The sequence below is a fragment of the Rousettus aegyptiacus genome, unplaced genomic scaffold (assembly GCF_014176215.1).
Source record: "Rousettus aegyptiacus isolate mRouAeg1 unplaced genomic scaffold, mRouAeg1.p scaffold_m13_p_14, whole genome shotgun sequence".
Taxonomy (NCBI): Eukaryota; Metazoa; Chordata; class Mammalia; order Chiroptera; family Pteropodidae; genus Rousettus; species Rousettus aegyptiacus.
This window is the reverse complement of record NW_023416289.1, coordinates 43699316-43710283: the sequence shown is the minus strand read 5'-3', so window position 1 is coordinate 43710283 and position 10968 is coordinate 43699316. Positions and strand designations below refer to the sequence as shown.

At 49.0% G+C, this 10968-nt stretch overlaps 1 protein-coding gene across 2 annotated transcripts in view; it reads left to right on the top strand.

Annotated features, from left to right (window-relative positions):
- Positions 1–132: 132 nt before the first annotated feature.
- SYMPK (symplekin) overlaps positions 133–10968 on the top strand; it is a 32467-nt gene continuing 21631 nt past the window's right edge. The window contains exons 1-8 of one of the 2 annotated variants that reach the window (XM_036232473.1): positions 133–268; positions 3535–3658; positions 3804–3869; positions 5092–5145; positions 5236–5309; positions 7557–7683; positions 8380–8629; positions 9927–10097. In XM_036232473.1, the coding sequence (XP_036088366.1) occupies positions 156–268; positions 3535–3658; positions 3804–3869; positions 5092–5145; positions 5236–5309; positions 7557–7683; positions 8380–8629; positions 9927–10097 (979 nt within the window). In that variant the 5' untranslated portion in view covers positions 133–155. Of the gene's footprint in view, positions 269–316; positions 971–3534; positions 3659–3803; positions 3870–5091; positions 5146–5235; positions 5310–7556; positions 7684–8379; positions 8630–9926; positions 10098–10968 lie in introns of those variants that run through there. The other variant, XM_036232474.1, reaches the window with a different exon arrangement.

Genomic DNA, 10968 nt, shown 5'->3' with positions numbered 1-10968 from the left:
CGGCGCAAGGACTACATTTCCCAGAAGGCACCGCGCCCGGAGGCCGGAAACGAAGAACTGCCGCGAGTAGCCTGGGGCAGGGCGGAAGGCCGCTGGCTGGGCGGGAGGCAGGGGCGGGGGTTGGCCTGCTACGTGGACTCCATTTCCCGGCGGCCATGCATGTGCGGCGCGTGCGCAGCGTCACGGCGGCGAGCGGAAGATGGCGGCGGCGGTGTTTGCGAAGAGGCGCTGCTGAGGGGGCGCGAGGGGGACGGAGGCCGGAGCCGCGGTGAGCGGGGCTGGCGTGGGGGCCCGGGGACCAAGGGAGGAAGAACCCTGAGGCGGCAGGGACGCTGGCGGAAGGGTAGGGGCGCATTCGAGGAGAAAGGAGCAATGACGTTTGGGCCCAGGTTCTTCCCCTCCTCTGGACCCTCCCGTGGCTCCCTGGTGCCCTCAGGGCAAAGTTCCAACGTGGCCCCCAAGGCGCGTCCGCCCCTCCGGCCTCAGCACTGCCTCTGCTCATTCCTCACTTCGAATAGCTGCACTGGCTTTCCAGTTCCTCAAACAGGCCATGCGCCTTCCGGCCTTAGGGTTTTTGCACACGCCGTCCCCTCTGCCCGCAGCATCCTTTCACCCTTTCTGCCCGGCTGACTCCCATTCATCTCTCGGGTCTCAGCCCCAACATCACTTCCTTTGCGAAGCCCTCCTTTCCTGCCATCCGTCCCTGAATCCGCCTATTAAACGCTTTCATAGGTCTCCGTTCCTATACTTCATGTCACGTGGAGTTCTATTTGTTATTGGACCTTTTGTTTGGTTGTTCGATTATGTCTGTCTCCGTGAGCTCCACGGGGGCAGGGACTTAGGTGTATGTTGTCACTGCTGTGTTCCCAGCACAGCGCCGGTCACACTGAAGATGCCCAGTTAATATTCGTTGAATGAATGGAAGATACTCCTGGAGCACGATCTATGAGGGGAGTCATCATGCCCCCAGGTGGGGTTGGGGCAATGGTACCCCATAAGGAGTACCCTGGAAGGGAAGGGGAAACAGTGATTGTTGATAAAAGCAAGACTGCGGACACTCCAAATGTTCTTTGATAGGAAGACTGGCAGAAAAAAAACGAATAACATCCACATGATAAAATACTATACAACTATTAAAAGAAAGGAAAACCTCTATACACTGATAGAGTGGGCTTCAGCATATATTAAGTGAAAACAGATGGAAAGGGAGACAGTTTATATCATATGCTCCCTTTTTACAAAAGAAAGGGAAGTTGTATATACGTTAAAAAAAATAAAAGGATAAAACTAAAGGTGGAAGAGGAAGGACATGGTAAAAAATGTTGGCGGATTGCAACATATTATCATAAAGGCTCATCATGTAAAGGTTCATTATGTTCTGATAAGGGACACAGCAGGATGCTGGTTGTTGGGTGGCCATGTCCCTTGTCTTGGATGAACAGACCTGCGGGGGAGAAGCAGTTGCTTTCAGAGAAGCAGTTTAGCACAATGGTGAGGAGGACAGACTCTGCAGCCATATTGCTAGGTCTCAAAAGCTGTAGGCCTTCTGTCAAGCTAACTTTACCTCCCCAGCCTTCAAATGTCCTCATCTGTAAAATGGAGATAAAAAATAGTGCCTACCTCAGTTTGTGTTGTCAGGTTTAAATAAGTTATGACGTGTATTAGAAATGTGCCCAGCATGTATTAAGGGTTCAGTGAATATTAGCTGTTATTTTTCAAGCATTCTAGAGCCAGAGGGAAGAGATACTAAGCCCAGTGATCGGGAAAGCTCTTCGGTGTTCACTCAGCGCATAATCATCAGGCACTTATTAGGTGCCAAGCGCTGTTCCATACTGGAGAAATACAAAGTGAATATACACACACATCTCTGCCCCCAGGGAGCTTCCAAATAGGTAATGTGTTGATGATGGTAAATGCCATGGAGAAAAATAAAGCAACACAGATGGGGCGGGGAAATTCAAAATAGGGTGGTCAGGGAAAACCTCACTGCCAAAGATAGCTGAACTGAGACCAGAAGGAAATGAGGAGGGAGGGAGTTGTGTCAGTATCTGGGGAAAGAGTATTCCAGGCCGAAGAAAGAGAAACAGAGGTTTTGAAGAAGGGGCATGCTTGGCATATTCAGGGGACAGCAAGGAGCCCAGAGCAGCTGGAGCAAAGAGGGCAGAGAGGGAAATGAGGGCAGAGATAGAAGGTGTGAGTATATCTAAGGTCTTCTAGGCCCCGATGAGGACATTACTTTCAACTCAAAGCCAAATGTGGGGATGACAGGCAGCGGGGAGACCAGGAAGGAGGCCGTTGGACAGTCGTTCATTCTGTAGACACCTGCCGAATAACTACTATGTGCAGTATATATGTTCCTCTTAAAAGATGCATCTTTTTCACCCTTCTCACATGTTCCCTGTTTGTGCAGTATCCTTCAAATCTTTTCCCATGCACGCAAAAATAGCAGCTGCACTTCCGTCATGTTTACTGTGTGTTTTAACTCACCTGCTCAAGAGAGTCCTCAGAGGTAGACGGTGTTGCCTCCCTGTTTCACAGAAGGAAGAGCTGACTCGTGTCAGCCTGTGTGTACATACACAGACGACAGAAGTGGCTTGAATTGCACATGTTTTGTGATCCAGCAGGCTGTTGTGGGCATCTTTATGACTATAATACACAGAGATCCACCAAATGTTTTTACCGTTTCCCTCATCTTTCACTTTTTGGTTCTTTTCAGTTTATTTTGTTTTTTAACTTTAGCATACGTACATGGTTCCCTTTCTTTTGTAAAAAGGGAACATACAGTAAACATTGTCTTTTACCTTGTTTATTTTCACTGACTATATGCTGGAGCTCAGTGTTAATCAGTGTGTAGAGATTTTCCTCATTTCTTTTTTCCCCTTCCTCATTCCTTTTCCGTGTTGCATAGTATTTGCTCATGTGACTGTATCGTAGTTTTTCATCCAGTCTTCCTATTTGAGGACACTTGGTTTGTTAATAGTATTTTGCTATTATGAATAGTCCTGTGATTGATAGCCTTCTTATTTCAAAATTGTGCCAGTGTGATTTGGGGACAGAGGCCCAGAAGTCTCCCCTCCCCACCCTTTTGAAACTACTCCGTAGCAGTCCAGAAAATGGCCAAGACATAATTTAACTAGGCCTTTTCAGATGTATCGAGTCCTAACTGTGTGCACAACTTGCGACATCTTCCTCAGAGCTGTGCTTTAAAGAGCTTGCTCTGGCATCCTGTCCAGAGGACAGGCCAGAGGGAGAGACAGGACTCACTGAGACTAGGGAGGTGGCTGCCACGTGTTCATTTGCTCCGTCATTCAGCAGATGTTTGTGGTCACTCTGCTATGTGTAAAGGAGATGAGCTTAGTACTCCACAAGACATCAGTCCCCACCAAACTACAACCTCCACGTCATAGCCCGAGGCAGACCTTGAAGTAGGGAGGGCCTGCAGAAGACCCAACGGGGACAGACAGGCTGGAAAAGAGAGTTGAGCCCTTTATGGATAGCGGGATGAAGGGCTTCATCTGTCTGTTTCTTCTCCAGGGAGTACTGGACAGCAGCCATGGCAGGCAGCAGTGGGGACAGCATCACTCGCCGGAGCGTGGCATCACAGTTTTTCACACAAGAGGAGGGGCCAGGCATCGATGGCATGACCACCTCAGAGAGAGTGAGTATGGAGCAACGGGCTTGGAGCAGGGAGGGCCACAGCCCCTGTCTGGGCGATCCCCCTCCAGGTGGCAGAGCCCAAGGAGTGCCAAGGCAGCTGGGCCGGCAAGGCTGGTGCCATCACCTGCCCCTCTCTTTCCTTCCAGGTGGTGGATCTCCTGAACCAGGCAGCGCTGATCACCAATGATTCAAAGATCACAGTGCTCAAACAGGTGAGGGAGCGGGTGATGCTGGGCAAGAGGGCAAGGGGCGGGGGCATGGGAGCCTGCGAAAAAGAATACACTGGTAGTCACATTCATGTCCCCCTTTAACCACTGAGGACGAGCCTGCGGTAGTGCTCAGTGCTGTGCAGGCATGCTCTCCTTTAATTCTCGCAAAAGTTCTGTGAGGCAGCGTAATTTTATCCCCATTTTATAAGAAAGAAGCGGTCTCTGAGCATAAATAATTAGCCCAAGGCCACTCAGCTGGGAGCTGGCCGAACGGGGACCTGCATGCTGGATTCTACCAAATCCTGTGCTCTTCATCCTCCTATTTCCTCTCTGCCTGGGTCCTGCCCTGTGGGGAAGACATGCAAGTTGCGAGACAGTGAGGACCCAGAAAGCAGGGTTGGAATGGAGGAGTCCAGGGAGCATTCCTGAACCAGCCTAGCAGTGAGGCGTCACAGAGGGCTTTCTGGAAAAGGGGACACCTGAGCTGAGGCCTGGAGGATGAGAAGAGGGACTCAATAAATAGATACAGTAGCTTGTTCAGAGGCAAAAGGACATGGGAAATTGGGGTCAGGGGCGCGTAGGGGTGTGTGGTTCAGAACAGGAGATAGGTGGAGGTCAGAGATTGGGGAGGGGTTCAGGTTCCCTGGGCAAGAACCCCAGTTCTGCTACCTGCTCTTCGTGTGGCCTTGGGTAGCTGACTCCACCTCAGCAATAGTGTGGGGACAATGGGGTCTCCGACATTGGTGGAGACATGGCCTTGAGGGCCATTCGAGCGCCTCGGGTTAGAGAAGCCAGGCCTGTGCCACGCTGGACTTTTATGAGAATGTCTGTGGGGAGGGCTTGTTCCTAAGAGCCTGGCGATGGCAAGTACAGAGACTCTGGAAACGGGTTCCCACTGTCACAAGTTGTAGCAGTAGGAATGGGGAGTGGAAGTGGAGGGAGAGGGGAGAGTTGATGGACGAGCCTCAGGAAGGCAGGAGTCCTGCAGCTCAGGTCTTGTGGGATCTCACGACAGCCCCGGGAGCTGGTATTTAAGATCCCTATTTTAAGGAGAGATTCAGGGAGAGCCACCTGCCTAGCCCGTGGTAGGGAGCGGCAGAGTTGGGTTTGAGCTGTTTTCAGCCACTGCCTGCCCCCATGCTCTTGTCCTCTCCGCGCTCCAAGCCGCACCGATCAGACTCTGGTTCTATATGGGTTTCTCCTCCCATCCCCAATCTCCCTCCAGGTCCAGGAACTGATCATCAACAAAGATCCCACGCTACTAGACAACTTCCTGGATGTGAGTGGCTGGGAGAACCAGGGCGTGGGTATAGGGGTGGGGGGCAGATCCTTGGACAGCCCTGACCCACCTTCTCCCTGACCTTGACAGGAGATCATCGCTTTCCAAGTGGACAAATCGATTGAAGTACGCAAATTTGTCATCGGCTTCATCGAGGAAGCATGGTATGGGGCGGCGCAGGGAGCCCCTGGCAGCGCCCCCGGTGCAATCGGCCCCTTCAGCTCCCAGCCTGGCCCTGCCTGAGACTCCCACCCTCTGCTCCCCAGACCCATCCCCCGTGCAGACTCCCCAGCAGATGTGTCATAAGGTCATCTGTTATTTCCGCTGCTTCTCCCCCACTTCACATCTACAGTGAGGACTGTTGGCTCTACCTTCAAAATGTAAACAGCATTTGACTATTTTCAACCACTTCCCTTGCTGTCACGCTAGGTCGAAGCCGTCATTACTTCCTGCTTGGATGGTTTCGGTGGCCTTCTGTTGGGCTTCCCTGCTTTGTTGTTTAATTGAAGTGAAATTCACATAACAGAAAATTAACTATTTTTAAGTGAACAATTCAGTGGCATTTAGCACATTCACAGTCTGGTTCCAGAACATTTTTATCTTCCCCCCAAAAGGAAACGCTATCCCCATTCCCTTCTTCCTTCGGCACATGGCAGCCAGAGCCATCTTGCCAAAATGCACACTTGCCCTTGGCATACACTGCTCTGGGATGTCCACTGACCGCCGTCTCACCTAGATGGGAACCCGAGCTCCTCCCCCATCTGCCTGTCCTTCTGGCAGCCTCTCTCATCCCCACTCACATTCCCTGGCTTCCCCGTTGTTCTGCTTCACAGCCTCTTAGCTTGCTGTGCCTGCTGGGGATGCTCACCTCCAGGGAACCACCTGGCTTACTCACTCTCTTTTCTCCAGTCTTCCTCCGAAGTCCCTCCTGGCCGTGCTGGTACAGCCCATGCCTCTGGCACCCCGTCTTCGCTCCTCTTTATAGCATTCTTGGAATTACCTTGATGCCTCTCTGCCCCACAAAAACATAAGCTCCCAAGGGCAGGACTTCTCTGTATCAAGGGCCACTGTGCCCATGTCCACATAGGAGGGGCTGAATACCTATCTCTTGAACAAGAATTTAATCATAATAGTAACCACATGGAACCTTTACCACACATTGAATTAAATCCTATCCTCAGTTGTCATTTGTGATCTTTATAGCAGCCGTTGGGATGGAGACTTTGTTTCCCTTCTTCGTAGAAAGGGAAACTAAGGCTCAGAATGTGAAAGCAACTTGCTCAAGCTGAGTCATTTGTTCATTAAATGATTACTGAATACTTTGTGACTGGGAGGAAATAAAATAGCCCCTACTTAGTGACATTTTCTAGTTGTTAGGCACTGTACTAAGCGCTTTACTTACTTCGTTATTAGCTCCTCAGAATAACACTAGTTGTTTGGCTCATTTAACTGAAGGCAAAACTGACTTGTAGAGGGGAAATGAGTTTCTTCAGATCACACAGCCAGTAGGTGGCAGGCCTGGGATTATAACCCATGTTAAATTTGGCCATTACTCAAATTCTCAGTATCTACCTTTTACTGGGAGAATTTGTGGTAAGTTTTCTGAGCTTCTAAAAAAACTATTTGTTCAACCGATAACATGTTATATGCCTGCTATGTGCCAGGCACTTGTGTTGGCTGTCGGAATATAACCGAGTAAAAACAGATTTTGTTCCGGCTTTCAGGTAACTGATGATTAAGTTGCTTATCTTTTGACTAATTACCTTAATATTTAATTTCAGATTATAACATGCTGTGAAAATGATATTCATGCTCTGAGCGCTAGGTGTGGCCTTTTCGAATTTCTTTATTCATTGAACAAATATTTATCGAAGGCCTTTCATTCTTCAACAAAAAATGAGTCTCTGCTAGGACTCATTCAGAGTCCTCAGATTTAGGTAAACAAACTAGTAAACAGAACGAGTGGTTACATCAAGTGAAGTGTTTTAAAGTCGCAATGGCTAGTGTTGAGTGCTTTCTATACTGTTCTAAGCACTTTACATGTATTGTTGCAATTTTTGCAAGTTATGAGGTAGATGCTGTTCTAAATGAGCCAGTTGCCCTGTTTCACACAGTTGTCTGGCTCTGCTGCCCTGTGTGAGCAGCAGCAGGGTCCTACTAAAGCAGAAGAATGGGGGCCGCGTGAGCAGCCAGGATAGAGGGTTCAGGGCCAGCTGTGGCCAGAGGTGCTGGTTACTGCTCTCAGCTTCCCAAGGTACCGGCAAACAAGATAGGTGCGGTCCCTGACTTTGCTCACCCCCATGCCTGTCTCCTGACACTCTGACCCTGAGTCCTCTTCCCTCTTGGACCCCACATTCCTTTCGTCTGCCCGAAGACCAGTTTGACCTTGCCTTTCTTCCTCCATCCCCCAGCAAGCGAGACATTGAGTTACTGCTGAAACTGATCGCGAACCTCAACATGCTCTTGAGGGACGAGAACGTGAACGTGGTGAAGAAGGCCATCCTTACCATGACCCAGCTCTACAAGGTGGCCCTGCAGGTGCGCGCTCCCTCCACCCCCGGGGGCATCCTGACCTGACAGGTCTTGCTTACACTCTTCTGTCAGAGATCGAAACAGGGTCAAATCAGATTCTTTGGGGCAAGATATGCTGTTGGTCTTTGAGAAGAGACAACAAAGACATCTGATGCTGTCTAATGGGCAGCATTAGCCATTAACCCAAACTTGCATCCACTTATCCGTGTGTTTATGCATTCAGCAGACGGTCCCCTAGTACCTCCTCAGTGACCAGAGTGGGCCCGGCTTGCCTTCATGGGGCTCCTGGCCCAGGGAGGGCAGACAGACCCTAATGAAAGTATCACATAAATATTAATTGTGGACTGTCGTTAACGTGCTCTAAGAATGCACCATGGTGTGATGTTCCTTTAGCATTAATGAAAAAATGAATCCATTTAATCTCTGCCACCACCTCATGAGGTCAGCATTGCTATTCCTTTGTCTTAAGATTTGATCCTTCATCACTGGGCTCTCGCTGTCTGTGAACCTCACGAGGACATGACCACTGGGCCCCATCCCCAGTATTACCTAGCACAGGGCCTGGGACAGGTTGTAACTCAGTAAATGTGTCCCAAGTGAAAGTCTTCATCATCATTTATGGGTCTCTGGGGAGTAGTAGAGTTGGAAATTGATGTCTTGTCCCTCTTCCTCTGTCTCCTTTCCTGCCTGGCCCACTCCCAGTGGATGGTGAAGTCACGGGTCATCAGTGAGCTCCAGGAGGCCTGCTGGGACATGGTGTCTGCCATGGCTGGGGACATCATTCTGCTGTTGGACTCTGACAACGATGGTGTCCGCACCCACGCCATCAAGTTTGTGGAAGGCCTCATTGTCACCTTGTCACCTCGCCTGGCTGACTCAGAGGTGCCCCGCCGGCAAGAGCATGACATCAGCCTGGACCGCATCCCTCGTGACCACCCCTATATCCAGTACAGTGAGTGCCACCCGCCAGCTGGTGCCATCTGTCTGTCACTGCACCTGCCCCCGTCCACTTCCTTCTCCCCTCCTCTTTCTCAGTCTTTAATTTCTAGAAACAGTATAGTACAGTCGTTAAGAGTCCTGACACTAGGTTCAACACTTGTTGTTGAACTTGGATAAGTTACTTCTCTCTGAACTTCATTTTCTTTCTGTAAAATGGATGTGATAGTACCCCTTTCACAGGTTTGTGGTGAGATTCCATGAAGTCGTGAGCACTTCGTAATGCTAGCTAGTTTTACTGTTTTCCTAATTGCAATTCTAGAAATAATACATGCACACTGCTGAAGTGTCAGGCGATAAATACAGAGGGGTGTAAAGGGAAAATACCCTTCCCTCAAGTCCTGTTTCGGGAGGTAAGTGCTGCTGAGTGTTGTTTCCTTCCAGACCTTTTTCTACGTAGAGACAGATATTTGTCTGTATATGTTCATAGTTTCTGCATTGCTGGCTTTTTTGTTTATAACAAACAGGACCTTGATGAATATTTTCAGCTGAGAAGCATGAGAGTGTAGTGGTTTGTGTTTCAATCTCTTCGACCATTGAAAAAGCGGCCTGTTCTTTCTGAGTCAGTTTCTTCACTGGTAAATTGGGGGTCATTATTATAGGATCTGCTTTAGGGTGTAGTCGTGAGCATTTGGTCAGCGCAGTCAGCATTCCACAACTGTTAGCTGTTCTTACATACTGTTTACCTTTTTAATTCAATGATACTCTCTTAAGTTACATCTTTCCCTATCAAAATCACATTCATTTGCTATAAAATCTTCCATCATTTGGTTACATCTATTTTTACATTCTATTTTTACTTACTGTTACAAGTAATGTGGCGTCCAGTATGTTTTTGCATAGAAAATGTCCAGAAAGATATGCACCAAAGTTGCGAAGGGTTAACTTTTGGGGACTGGGTCAAGGAGGGTGGTGGTACAGAGGACTTTGAGTCCTGTGTCTATGTGTGTGTGTGCACATACATACACATTTAAAGTTTTATATTAACATGGTTCGTATAGTCAGATTCATGTAGTTGGATATTGAAAATTATTTCTGGTCATTCACTGTGGCAAGCCCATGCTTTGAGCATCCTCGTCACTAAATTTTTGTATTTCTTAATGGTCTCATAGGACTCATCAACACTAGATTTGCTGTTTTTCAGCCATTCAGCCATCCACATATAGTGTCTCTCTCCTTTTGGCCCCACAGGCTACTCTCTCCAGAGGTCTGGGAGAAAGACTTCTAACTGGATTTCTTCTCTCCCTCGTTAGATGTGCTGTGGGAAGAGGGCAAAGCGGCCCTGGAGCAGCTGCTCAAGTTCATGGTGCACCCCGCCATCTCCTCCATCAACCTGACCACAGCACTGGGCTCCCTCGCCAATATTGCCCGCCAGAGGCCCATGTTCATGTCTGAGGTGATCCAGGCCTACGAAACCCTGCACGGTAGGCTGGTCTCCTCCCCTTCCCCACGTCACTGACCAGTCCGCTCTTTCCTGAGGAAATGCGAGCTCTAGGTAATAGGCCCCCTGAGGGATTTGTCATTAATCTACTAGGCTGTGGACACAGGGAAGGATTCTCTAGATTAGATAGGAGTCTTTTGGTTGCATGTGACAGAAACCTGGCTCAGAGTTGGATTTTATATATGTGTAGGTAAGATGATACCATGTCTGAGAAATACTGCAAAAATATACCAGCCTCCCCCTGACCCCCAAAATAGCAGGGAGGATAGATGAGCCAAGATAAGCAAAACATTGATGGGTGGATGGTGATTCATTATACTGTTTTCTCTACTTTTGTGTGTGTGTGTGTAAGAAAACCAGAAAGTTTGGGGTCGATGTGTGAGCGTGTGCAGATCATGGATCTGTCTCCATCGCTTGGTTCTTATTTTCTTCACGTTGGTTTCATTTCGCGTCTCTTTCCTTGGGGTGGCAAAGATGGCCCCCAATAATAGCTCCAGGCTTCCATTCTATCCACTTGGCAACCTCAGTCATTTCAGCAAAAGTCCACGGGCCGATGCCCATTGTTTCTGATTGGCCGAAAGAGATTACAAGCCTATCTTTGAACCAATCACAGTGGCCAAGGGATTTCAGTGTTCTTACTGGCCCTGAGATTCTTGACCACTTGGACTGAGAATGGAGCCAGGGTGGTTCCCTCAAAGGAGAATGGGAGTGTTGTTGGCTCAGGAAGCTGGGAAGGACGCTGGGCAGGCACAATTACAGGCATCCTCTTTCTCTCTAGAGCAGAGGAGGCTCACTCATCAAGGTGACTGTTAAGACATTCGAAAGTCTTTGGTGGCAGGGACCAACAATGAACT